The sequence below is a fragment of the Megalobrama amblycephala genome, linkage group LG3 (assembly GCF_018812025.1).
Source record: "Megalobrama amblycephala isolate DHTTF-2021 linkage group LG3, ASM1881202v1, whole genome shotgun sequence".
NCBI lineage: Eukaryota > Metazoa > Chordata > Actinopteri > Cypriniformes > Xenocyprididae > Megalobrama > Megalobrama amblycephala.
In genome coordinates, this window is record NC_063046.1 from 24,096,236 (window position 1) to 24,109,477 (window position 13,242).

General features: G+C 38.8%; 1 protein-coding gene across 2 annotated transcripts; it reads left to right on the forward strand.

Moving 5' to 3' along the window:
* Positions 1 to 1,989: 1,989 nt before the first annotated feature.
* LOC125264889 lies at positions 1,990 to 4,774 on the forward strand. Of its 2 annotated transcripts, XM_048184685.1 has the most exons (4): positions 1,990 to 2,580; positions 3,072 to 3,152; positions 3,361 to 3,441; positions 4,183 to 4,774. In XM_048184685.1, exons 1-4 carry the CDS (start codon positions 2,462 to 2,464, stop codon positions 4,517 to 4,519), a joined length of 618 nt encoding a protein of 205 aa, XP_048040642.1. In that variant the 5' UTR covers positions 1,990 to 2,461; the 3' UTR covers positions 4,520 to 4,774. The 2 variants fall into 2 exon arrangements, with proteins under 2 accessions (XP_048040642.1, XP_048040643.1); XM_048184686.1 differs by lacking the exon at positions 3,361 to 3,441 and having other exon boundaries at positions 1,992 to 2,580.
* The last annotated feature ends 8,468 nt before the right edge of the window (positions 4,775 to 13,242 follow it).

Below are 13,242 nucleotides of genomic sequence, written 5' to 3' on the forward strand. Positions count from 1 at the left end.
TCAGAATCTTTTCGTCTTGAGGGACTGTTCAGCAGGCAGCCCCCAAGCATGGCAGGGCAACGCAGAGTCTCATTCCCTGTTCTCGGAACTACGGTTACATACGTAACCTGAGACATTCCCTTTCGAAGGGAACTTCAACTCTGCGTTCAATCACGCATTGGGGAACGATATACCCACGCCGCCATGCTTAAGGAGAGTGCATGCCAAAAGATGGCTAGACAAATGTCAAGCAGTTTCAAATGAAACGCCAGACAGCAACTCACCCTCGGGTCACACAAAGGCTGTCAGTGACAGCATTCCCTACGGCCAACAGCCCAAGCTGAGCCTCAAAGAGGCCTTCCGTAGAAAGCCTACCAAGGCTGCTAAAGGCATCTGGAACCAACTTTTCTGAGGAAAAGTGGTCCCTTAAAGGGAATGTGGCCAGGGAACCGAAAGGAGCCCACGTAGAGACGGGCATCCTGGAGAGCAGAACTCAGCTGAGTGCTATGAACCCTCGTATTGAGGGAAGTATAATCCGCTCATCACTTGGATCTACTCAGCGCTTGATTATTTGCACTGAGGAGGCTGTGCGCTAGAGAACCCTGATACAGGGGAGCACAAACCAGCCTGGGGCTGATCCTCAATGGAAGGCCTCATGGAAGCTTTCACCAATGATCAGCTTAGGGAGCTAAGCACTATTACACAGACAACCCTAGCAGGGAAGTACAAAGCTCATCCTAACAGGTAGACCATACTGTGGGCACATAATCATGGAGGCCAGAAAGGGGCCTACATCATGATAATAGTTTTATATGGAGCATGACTCACATACAAAAAACATTTTGCCATATTAGAAGGACATTCAGTGGTGTCCTGTGAGGGCCACCTTGAACACCTGTCTTGCTGGGATCAGGACATATGACTTAGTAACAGTAGTTAAACTGTAAAGTACCCACGTGACAATCTACCTAACACAATCCAATGAGTAGTGTACTCGGTAAAAGAACCTTTTTACTCTTTATAACAAGAGGAGTACAACGCACAAAGGAAGGCCTTTGACGGGCCTATAACCTCAGCAGACACGTGGCATCAGCTTGTGGCAGTGTTTAACACTTTGGAGTCTGAGGTATCGCTGGCGATACCACCTCGGTTTTTTTCTTACCAGTGTGAAAGAGACTCAAAATACTCTGTCAATGTTGCACATACAATTAAGAGTTATACACCATTTTAATCTGTGGAATATCTTCTTTTATTTGTGTACACTCAGAGTAAAACCAAAATGTTGTGCTTTTTGCAAAATAAAGAAAACTGACATGATGCGTGATCTCTCGTCTCCCTCTGAATGAAGTCCAATCTGAAAGTTCTCAGAAAATGAACTGTAACTTAGTGAATACTAATCACAAAGACTGAGACTTATGTCTAAAGAAACGTTGAAATGTCAGGTTTTAAATCGTCTAAGTCAAATCTAAAACAAATATTCTCTGTTTATGTAATCTGTATGAAAAGAGAGCCATGTCAGACACCGGTGATTCAGCTCATTATCCGCTAATGCAGCCATGCCCACGGAATGAGTGCTATTCAGACGCAAATTCTGAGGCAATACATGTATACATTGTCGCAATCCTGTATTTATTGTCTTCAAAAGTGTTTTGCATAGCCATAGTTAGCGATCTCTGGAAGCCTCTGTTAGTTCGGTTAGTTCCTGGATTGTCACATGGCCTATTCTTCTTTAGGAGGCATTTGTGGACTAAAGGTGCACAGAGCACCCTCCGGCTGCAAGTATGAATTGAAAACACAGTATCCAGCACTCATAGTAATGACAATAAATATCGAATAAATATTACTCCTCTGTATAGAAAATTGACATAAACATATGAGAATCCATCAATATTTCTCCAAATGTGCATGTTTTTAACACTCTGAGGTCTAAAAACGCGCCGGCGCGTTTTGCAGTTTTTTTTTCACATTGCAGCAAAACAGACTTAAAATACTCCGTCATTTTTTATCATAGAGACATAAGTAATATATCAAATGAAACTATAGAATGTCTTCTTTTTTTTGTGTACACTCACAATCAAAATAAAACTTTGTGCTTTTTAAAAATAAATAAAATATACAGGGTGTGCTGTCCTGCCATCTCCGTCTCTGCAAACATCATTCTAAAAGGTCACTAAAAGTAACTAAAATAGACGGCTTATACATGCTACATGGACATGAGAGATATGTCTTTGCAAAGCTTTAAGTGTCTACTTTTAAACGAAACAAATAAATTCTAAAAAAAATATTCTCCCTTTATGTAATCAGTATAAAAGTAAAGAGAGGTACTGTTTCTCCTGTCTTACCTAATTATCTTTAATGTGTGCCCGCCCACGCGCAGAGCGCTCTATTCATAAGATAATGTGCTGAGGCGATCTATGCAAACTGTAAACGCCCCTAACAGCGTCTTAAAAAGCATCACTACTCAGGTGAGCAGCCTCTTCAGATGGTCCTGGACAGTGAGGAAGAGTTCACTTTTTCCTCGGAAGAAGAACACGACTCTGACGATGAACGTCTGCATTTTGAAGAGCGACTTGATCCAGCTGAAGATACAGTTTCTGATGAGTAAGTGATTTAGTTTTACTTAAATTATTTGACGTGTTTTTTCTATATAAGCGTACATATATATTTGTCTTATATTTACATCTAGGCCTATCTATATAACTCTATATAACTTTATCTCATAAAAATGCTTATAAATAGAATGCTTTTCTGTTGATATTCGACTTGTTATTAATATGCATAGATACGTTGGATACACGCGTTAGATCGATTAACTGCATGCAGTTGAATAGCATATTATGATAGACGTGAATGTGCTAAAATATGCTTGGTTGTGAAATGCGCGAACGTGTTGCTATTCACTAAATGTGCTAACTGATATAGCAGACTGTAACGTTTACACATTCGCACACTTTGTCCGGTAATGGCCAATTGACAGACATATACAGCATGCTTGTATACCTGTTAATTTCCTGTCAGTTATGCATAGCTAATGGTATGAGAGTAGTATCTTATATGCTAATAATAACAACAGTTTTTTTGTTTTGTTTTAGAAATGTGGATCCATCACTCTCGCATTCACCTGCAATTCTCACTAAGAGGGCACGCAGCAACACAGGCGATAATGAGAAAGAGTAAGTACACGTTTACCCACTATATGTGCAAACTGATATAGCAGACTGTAACGTTTACACATTCGCACACTTTGTCCGGTAATGGCCAGTTGACAGACATATACAGCATGCTTGTATACCTGTTACTTTCCTGTCCGTTATGCATAGGTAATGGTATGAGAGTAGTATCTTATATGCTAATAATAACAGTTTTTTTGTTTTGTTTTAGAAATGTGGATCCATCACTCTCACATTCACCTGCAATTCCCACTAAGAGGGCACCCAGCAACACAGGCGATAATGAGAAAGAGTAAGTACATGTTCACCCACTATATGGTAGGCCTATGTACACTACCGTTCAAAAGTTTGGGATCACTAAGATTTTTTATGTTTTTAAAATAAGTTTCATCTGCTCACCAAGGCTACATTTATTCAATTAAAAATACAGTAAAAACAGTAATATTGTGAAATATTATTCCAATTTAAAATAACTGTGTACTATTTAGTCTACAGTGTCACATGATCCTTCAGAAATCATTCTAATATGAGGATTTGCTACTCAAGAGACATTTATTGTTTACAATTGTTCAGAAATGTTTCTTGAGCTGCAAATCATCATATTAGAATGATTTCTGAAGGATCATGTGACACTGAAGACTGGAGTAATGATGGTGAATATTCAGCTTTGACATCACAAGAATAAATGACTTTGTGAAATATATTTAAATAGTACACAGTTATTTTAAATTGGAATAATATTTCACAATATTCCTGTTTTTACTGTATTTTTAATTAAATAAATGTAGCCTTGGTGAGCAGACGAAACGTATTTTAAAAACATTAAAAATCTTAGTGATCCCAAACTTTTGAACGGTAGTGTATGTATATATGTGTCTGTATGGCTTTCTTTCTTATGTGTGCACAATATTAGCATTAGTGCTTGGTAATGTTAATATATACAATAATAAACATTATATTAGTATTAGTTATTGATGATGCAAATAGTATAGCTCCTTGTGTAATAACCATCTCACTGTTTTTTTTTCTCCAGCTATAGCCCTAATGAGAGTGCTCCAAAACCCCTTGCAAAAAAGGCCAAGAAAAACATTCAGACAAGCAACAGGCATTCAGCTCTGTCATGGAAAACAGATAATGACACTGACATGGTTCCACAGACTCTGAGATTCCTACCTGCACGGGAACCTGGACCACAGCTGCGTCCTGCTGATGAACACACTCCTAAGAGTCTCTTCAAAATGTTCAAAATGCAAGGAATAATGCCACCGCTGGTCGTCGGAACTGCATGCTTTGCAAAGTACAGCTTGGTAAAAGGCAAGACACACCTTGGAAATGCCAGGCATGTGACATTTACTTGTGTCTTCAGTTGAAAAGGAACTGTTTTCAAAAATGGCACACAGATGTGTGACTGTTCAGATTCTCTGTTCACCACCTCTCACTGACCATTGGGCTGCAAAGATTATCTATATGTGATCAAGCAGGTTATGTATAGGGTGTAAAAGTGGGCTTTTTTTTATAAACCTTACCTTTATTTACCTGTATACACAAAATGTGCCTTTGACCCTAGTTTATATGTGGATTATATTGTTAACTTTATTTTAAATAAAAAAGAAAAAAAACAATGATATGTCTTGTCTTTGCATTTTCTTAGTTGACTCAGTCACATTCCTGACTGAATGGCTCATTATGCGGCTCATTAGGGGCAGGGTCTTAATCTCCCCAGGTGTAAATCACTTCATTATTCATGAAGAGTCACACCTCTTCGCATATGGCCTAGCTAAACAAAAAGTGTCTTAGAAATTTAAAATCAATACAATGTTTTATGTGTCAGAGTAGGGAGGATCATTTCCACATCATTTTGAAGCAAAAACTCTACACTAAAATATACAATTCTCAAAAGTCTTGTGAAAAAACATTTAGTATGCATTTTGAGGTATTGTTTCAGTTACTTTTTTTTTTTGTTTTTTCAATAACCACGCATAAACATTATTCCTTTAAAAACACAAACATGTACATACATGTTCCTCACATATTATGGTAGCCTAGTTTGTGCTGAATACAGTGTAATGACACTTTTGTCATTAATATGTTTATAATCAACTGATAAAAGCACAAATGTCAGAGCATGTCAAAACTTCTCCAGGGCCCAAAATCAGCCTCAGACTCCAGAGGGTTAAGCTAAAAAGCTATATGAAATGCCATAGAGGTAACATAATTGTTCAGACACTTTGCATCACAGAAATACATTATATTTTAAAGCTGCAGTCTGCGATTTTTCCTCTTTGTCACCATCTCTTGTTAGAAACCTGCAATTACAGTCATATGCGGAACAGTTATCTGTACGTGCATTGTGCCTCGGCACAGCTCGTCAGCGCAGATGAATCTAATGCTTGCTGTCAGTCACCGCACCGGTGCGGATACTGTACTTCAGAATCACAGATTCTACATCTTGAAAGTATGACCAATATAAGAATTTTCACTGGAAAATATCATCTGAACAAGTAACATGTCTGCCACTTTTGTTCAGACCAACTGAGGAAAAAAGCATTAGGCCTACAATAAATTGTGCTGCCAATGATGATTAAATCTAACGATCGCTTAACTCGGATTAAGCCAAACCGTGCAAATTATTATTACTGTTATATTGTTCTCAAATTGTTAATGTTAGCAACATCAGCATTGCGTGACTGTGTGTATTTAGTGTATATTAGCCTTACCTGTAGATTTCAATTTCTGTAGCCACTCAACAGTCCAAAGTCTTTTGCTTTTTGACTACGGGTGAATCTCCAGTTGTCACTGATGATTGTCATTTGGATCTTTCTGGATTAAAATCCACCATCAAAATGATAAGTTTAATTATTTCAGCTGCTGTGAGAAAAAGCTATAAATGTGCCGCTACCAACTGCATCCTCACGTGATAAAACCGACTAGCCTCTCGACGGGACTCCTTCCTTTCTGTTTACGGACGTGACGTAATGACGCACAGACGAACAGCTGCATTCTCGAATTTCCCGCGGAAATCCACCATGTCGCTCTTATTATAAAACATTATTACAAGCTTACCGTTGTGAATCGAGCTAAGATAATGAGATAGTTTTGAACACTGGCTGGTTATGTACTTGCTCAAAAATTGATTTTGGATCATTTTTAACCAAAAAAAGTTGTGAACTGCAGCTTTAAAGTATATAATAGAATACCATTATTTTAAATTGTAATAATATTTCACAGTATTGCTGTTTTTTCTGTATGTTTGATAAACACCATGATGAGCTTGAGACATGATCACAGAGGGTTTTTTCACAGCCTACCTGACTGAAAGGCCTCATTAATATGCAGGTCATTTCAGGTCATTATTATGTGGATCTTTTGTCTTCTCAGGTGTTAATTACAGGATTATTCATGATGATTCACGCCTCCACGCATACTGTGTTTCTTGACAAAAAGTGTCTTACAAAATTTAAATCTCTCTATTAGTTTATGTGAAGGAGTAGGCAGGATAATTTTAACATAATTTTGAAGCAAAAAGTCTACAACCTAGTCTACAACCTCCAATACCCAGAAGTCTTGTGAACACAGATTTAATATATTTAAGTTTTTTTTTTTTTCAATAACCACGCATAAACGTTATTCCTTCAAAAATACAAACGTACATACATGTTCCTCACATATTATGGTAGCCTAGTTTGTGCTGAACACAGTGTAATGACACTTTTTCCATTAATATGTTTATGAACAACTGAAAAAAGCACAAATGTCAGGGCATGTCAAAACTTCTCCAGGCCCCAAATCAGCCTCAGACTACAAAGGGTTAAAGCACCAGGAAGGATAAATAACCGAACCATAAGGAGGTTAAATTATCACCTGGGGCCGTGGCCAACCAGAAGTGTATTCAGTAGGATACTGATAACTCTCTAGTAAGAGGATTACAAAAAAAGACAGCCCAGAGGGCCTAAAAACCTTTAAGACATACGGCATTAGTCTAGTGGCCATTAGGGTTCTAGGAGCAAAAATAGAACCAAGCTAGATACTAAGTAGCTATTTAGCTCAACTAGAGTAGAAACCCAGACTCAAGGAGGCTGATGTAGTTAAAACCAAACCTCAGTAAGGTTTTACCACAAAAACTCACCCCTGAGAGATCAGCCACTCAGAAGAGTACTCTGAAAAAGCAACTTTTGACTCTCAAAGCGAGAGGAGTACATAACTGAACTCCATCATGCTACACGGAAGGCCCATAGGGCCTACCTTAGTAAACACGTGGCATCAGCAAGTGGCGACCATAACCACACCAACCATCAGGCCATGCATTCAATGATTTAGTTTCTAAAAAAGGCTGCTTAAGGCCTACTCAACAGAGGTGGGGCGTGGCCAATGGTGGTATTGGATTCACAAGCATCCTGCCAGCATGTCAGCTAAAAAGGAGGCCTTATGGGGCCTCCAAATTCAGCAACAAGTGGCATTCAGCCCGTTTGTCCATATAAACACAAACTGTGCCAACATGTAAACTAAAAGGAGGCCTTATTAGGGCCTACCCTAGTAAACACATGGCATCACCCAGTCCAGGACCATACCAACCAACCAGCCATGCATTCAGTGGAAAACCTTTCACGCATAATACTGAGAAGGAAAGCATATTATGCCACTATACTCCACGAGAGGCCTACTTAAGGCCTACTCAAAAGAGGTGGGGCATGGCCGATGGTGGTATTGGATTCACAAGCATCCTGCCAGCATGTCAGATAAAAAGGAGGCCTTATGAGGCCTCCAAGTTCAGCAACAAGTGGCTTTCAGCCCGTTTGTCCATAAACTGTGCCAACATGTAAACTAAAAGGAGGCCTTATTAGGGCCTACCCTAGTAAACACGTGGCATCAGCCAGTCCAAGACCATATCAACCATCAGGCCATGCATTCAGTGGAAAACCTTTCACGCACTACTGAGAGAAGGAATGCATGTTACGCCGCCATACTCCATGAGAGGCCTGCTTAAGGCCTACTCAACAGAGGTGGGGCGTGGCCGATGGTGGTATGGGTTCTCGGATTCCCAGGCATCCTGCAAACAAGTCAGCTAAAAAGGAGGCCTTGTGGAGCCTACAATCTCAGCAACAAGTGTTGTTCAGCCTGTTTGCAGAATAAAACACAAACTGTGCCAACATGTGAACTAGAAAGGAGGCCTGTTGGGGTCTACCATTCCAATGACATGTGGCTTCAGCTTGTGAAATTAAGGGAACCAAGCTACAGGGAACCAGCTCTAACCTAACAATAGCTGTGGGAAGCTAACTGCAACCTGAGCTAGGCTACACATTCCAACAGGCAATGTACCCTAAATCATATGTGACTAAAAGGAACCAAACAATGCCATGGTCTAAGGGAGGTCTATATGGCTTACTACCTCAAACGGACACGTAGCAAAAGCCTGTGGCAGTGTAAACTATGTGAGCAAAGTATGATCAACTAACAGCACTTGTTAGAAATACAATTGCTAAATAGAAGGAGGCTAATTAACCATAAGAGCCTACAATCAAAGTTATATGCAATATAGCTGTTAACAAGATCACAAAAGGGAGATAATAGAAACCAGCTTTTCTCAAAAAGTGGTTCTATACTACCCTGAGTATGCAATCCAACAGGTGATACACTCAGTGACACAAATAAACCTCAACTGGGGAATATAATAGTCACCAATCTCTCCAATAGAGGCTAACATCAAAGAGTCTGCTATTATGAGAACAGGTGCTAACCTGTGGCAGCATAAGTAAGCTCACATACAAATGTAGGGCAAAAGTCTAGAACTCAAAGCAAATGTACTGCTTTGACATACATGCTGTTTCCACTGAGGATAAACATTTTATCCACACAGATTCTCAAATCTGTACTAAGCCCTAGAGGACAAAGGCTAAAAGCTAGCACCGTCAACTCAAACTTGATTAAGAAAATCAAGTGGCTCAGAGGAAAAAACATTTTCCATAGCATGAAAAGTTCTAGAAAGTGGGGCCTAGCATACACCTGCGTGACTTATCTACACAAAGATAAGGGCCTACCACCTGAGAAAAACAGCATCAGGGAGTCTAATAACAGTCTACAACCTAGCTGTTAACCTCACCAATTGCACCTACATAAACAAGGGGACAATGGGCACACGGCCTAACAACTCCCTCGGGAGGAGGCCAGAACTAGGAACTATATCATCTGACAAGGGATAGTATACATGGGGTTAACATATAACACACCTAACCAAGCTCTAGCCTAGCCGCTAAGCTACGGGCCTTCTTACAGGGCCACAAGCCTAGTGAAGCCTGGGCTTCACCTCCAAATCTCATGTATAAGAGAAAGAAAGCGAAGCTCACAAGCAAATAATGTTGGGTGGCTGATTAAGGCAGACCTAAACATACATATTAACTGAAGTGACGAGTGCTAACTCAAACTACTCTAGAAAACAGCAGATGAGAAGCTACTCTAAACAACAGGTGGCTAAGAGGTGGCCATTTTGTGGCTTGCACAATATATCGTTCTAGCCATCCTATCAACTTCAGTTTGCCCAAAAACCCCTTACTTTTTTTTTTTTTTCTTGACTACATGCTCAGGAAAACTATACAGGAAAACAAGGTCTTATTTTAAACACATAAAATATAGACCCTTTTTTTACATGAAAGGATGGAATCTAGGGTTCTTTTAAGCCTTAAAGATCCTCTCATTATCAAACCGAAAAAGCAGGCCGACAGAAATAATTACTATGGGTCCAGCCATCAGTCTGACAATAAGAAGCATCTGACCATGATATATGTCTATAAAATATATATACACATGCATATAAATATAATATATATATATATATATATATATATATATATATATATATATATATATATATATATATATATATATATATATATATATATATATAGGAGGTGAAAGAAGAAGAGGAGAGGGTAGATATAAAGTAGCTGTTAAGTAGCTGGGGAATCGATTACAAACGCAACGGTGTTTACAATCGATCACCCATCTCAATCTCACTTCTTCCTCCTCCCGTCTGTCTGGGCTCAGATACAAATCTGAACGGCTAGGGGTTTTTCCATGTCCTCCCGATCTCAAACGCGGAGATCAGGAAGGAATGGAAAGTTTATGGGAGCTGCAGCGTTCACAGCTCACCTGCGAGCCCTATGATTGCAGCTGCCGTTTTGCCTCAGCACAAACGGGACCAGAATCACCAGGCACAGATGCGGACACCTCTTCCCTCGAGAAGAGTGCCGAACGAGATCGGAGCGTCCCGATAGGGAGACACTCACAGTAAATAACAGACAAACACACAGACAGCACCCTCAAGCACCATCTATGCGCACCCCTCTCCAGATAGAAAACGCCCAGAAAAGTGTCAAAAGCTGGGACACGGATGAACACACTCTCTTGAACGTTTGTAAGGCATATTAAAGAATCCCTTACTGGAGTCGATATAGTCGCGATCAAACAGAACAGACCCGAAAGACGAAAAAGATACTGACTGTTTATCCAGGATTGGAGTTGTTGGATGGTTGGCTTTCAGATACCAGGTCACGCATGACGTTCCCCAAAGCGTGATTGAACGCAGAGTTGAAGTTCCCTTTGAAAGGGAACTGCGTCGGAGCATTGGAGCCCTGGTATCAACCATCCCATCACTACTACTGCACGTCCCTGTGTGTGCAATAAGCAGAGTGTACACGTGTTGTGTACCCACATATAGGCGCAAATTACTAACACGCTCTTTAAATAATAAAAAAAAAAATTGTGGCATTGACTTTAGACCAGGTTTCAGTTGGTCAATGGCACATATTTCTGTTGCCACAAAATAGTAACGTGCCAACAATGCACCTGAACACACCTCGTTTTCAAACCAGCACGCATGGGCGCACAAATGGGCGCATGCATTTGCTATTTAAACAACTTGGCGCAGCTGAAAATGATAACTGCGTCGGGCTGAAACTAGCAAAAAACACTTGCGTTGCGGCTGTATGATAGGGCCCCATGTCTCCCTTAATTGCATCTTCCTTCATATTGTAATCTTCAATATTGTAATCTTATATTACTTGCATCCAAAGTACTAATGCAAGTAACTAGCTAAACAGCGAGCATGCACACATGCGTGCAAATCGATTGAGAAGTTACTTTAAAATTCTGCCTATTTGTTGTTGGAGGATATGAGCCATGGGTAAATGAAATCCTATATGTAACACCATTAAAAAAAAGAAAAAAAGAAAAAGAAATATATATATATATATATATATATATATATATATATATATATTAACAGTAATTGGATTAAGAAAAAAATGTAAATAATGGTCATCGCCAGATTGGGACTCATTTTCAGCCCTGGAGTTTCATGCCTTAGACCGGCCCACTTTAATTCACGACTGACTATATCAAAATAATGTAATTAAAACCTCAGTATATAAGTCTGCAATAGTGCACTGTTCTCTACAACCTTGTAATTAATTGTATTTTTCAAAAATATCTTCAAATACCCATGATAGTATAAATGATGGTACAAAAAATGCTACAATTTGATATAGAGTTATTTTTATAGTTATAATAACAATTTTATAATGTTAACCATTGATTAATTCTCTAGCTATCTAGTGGCTGTAGTTAAAAATTCATGTTATTTTAATTTTAATTTAATTAAAGGTGCCATAGAATTTAAAATTGAATTTACCTTGGCACAGTTGAATAACAAGAATTCAGTACATGGAAATGACATACAGTGAGTCTCAAACACCATTGTTTCCTCCTTCTTATGTAAATCTCATTTGTTTAAAGGACCTCAGAAGAACAGGCGAATCTCAACATAACACCAACTGTTACGTAACAGTCGGGATCATTAATATGTACGCCCCCCAATATTTGCATATGCCAGCCCATATTCAAGGCATTAGACAAGGGCAGGACGTCTGGATGTGCACAGCTGAATCATCAGACTAGGTAAGCAAGCAAGGACAACAGCGAAAAATGGCAGATGGAGCAATAATAACTGACATGATCCATGATAACATGATATTTTTAGTGATATTTGTAAATTGTCTTTCTAAATGTTTCGTTAGCATGTTGCTAATGTACTGTTAAATGTGGTTAAAGTTACCATCGTGTATTACTATATTCACGGAGACAAGAGACATCGCTATTTTCATTATTAAACACTTGCAGTCTGTATAATGCATAAACACAACTTCATTCTTTAACAATCTCTCCAACAGTGTGTAATGTTAGCTTTAGCCACGGAGCACTATCAAACTCATTCAGAATCAAATGTAAACATCCAAATAAATACTATACTCAAATGATCCGAAGCATGCATGCAGCATGCATGACGAACATTTTGTAAAGACCCATTTGAGGGTTATATTAGCTGTGTGAACTTTGTTTATGCACTGTTTTATAGTCGAGAGCTCGGGGGCAGGGAGCGCAAGGATTTAAAGGGGCCGCAGCCTGAATCGGCGCATATTTAATGATGCCCCAAAATAGGCAGTTAAAAAAATTAATTTAAATCTATGGGGTATTTTGAGCTGAAACTTCACAGACACATTCAGGGGACACATTAGACTTATATTACATCTTGTAAAAACTGGTTATAGGGCACCTTTAAGTGTTTGCTCTCCAGTAGATGGCAGTAATCCTTCAATTAACCCAGGCACATTTTTCATGTCTATCACTATGAATGAAATTTAGAAATGTAGATCTTTATTAAAGTGGATTTAACATAAAATTTTGCTATTTTATATAAATGTATATACTTAATTATTACAAATTGAGGCAAATAAATAACACACAATACCATCAATCCTACAAAATTGCACAACTTTACTGTAAAATATTAAAGTAGGCTATTATGTTTGTTTAAAAAAAAGTTACATGTTACAAAATCACATTTTACTGTCTGGTTATGTAAGCTAGTTGGACAGAAAAATTTATATTGTTGGCCAATAGCATAGCAAGCAACATAACATAAGTGATAGGCCATATTTTATTATTTGCCTATTATTACGATATGAGTAAGCTGCATACATGCCTTTATCTTTTGCATGTTTTCCCCTCTTCCTTTTTATTTTTTTACGTTACTTAAATCGGC

Bases quoted from the DNA above. Each gene is read 5' to 3' on its own strand.
- LOC125264889 (XM_048184685.1), top strand. From the start codon at position 2,462: ATGGTCCTGGACAGTGAGGAAGAGTTCACTTTTTCCTCGGAAGAAGAA. The intron at 2,581-3,071 runs GTAAGTGATTTA...GTTTTGTTTTAG, and splicing joins GAAGATACAGTTTCTGATGA to AAATGTGGATCCATCACTCT. The intron at 3,153-3,360 runs GTAAGTACACGT...GTTTTGTTTTAG, and splicing joins ACAGGCGATAATGAGAAAGA to AAATGTGGATCCATCACTCT.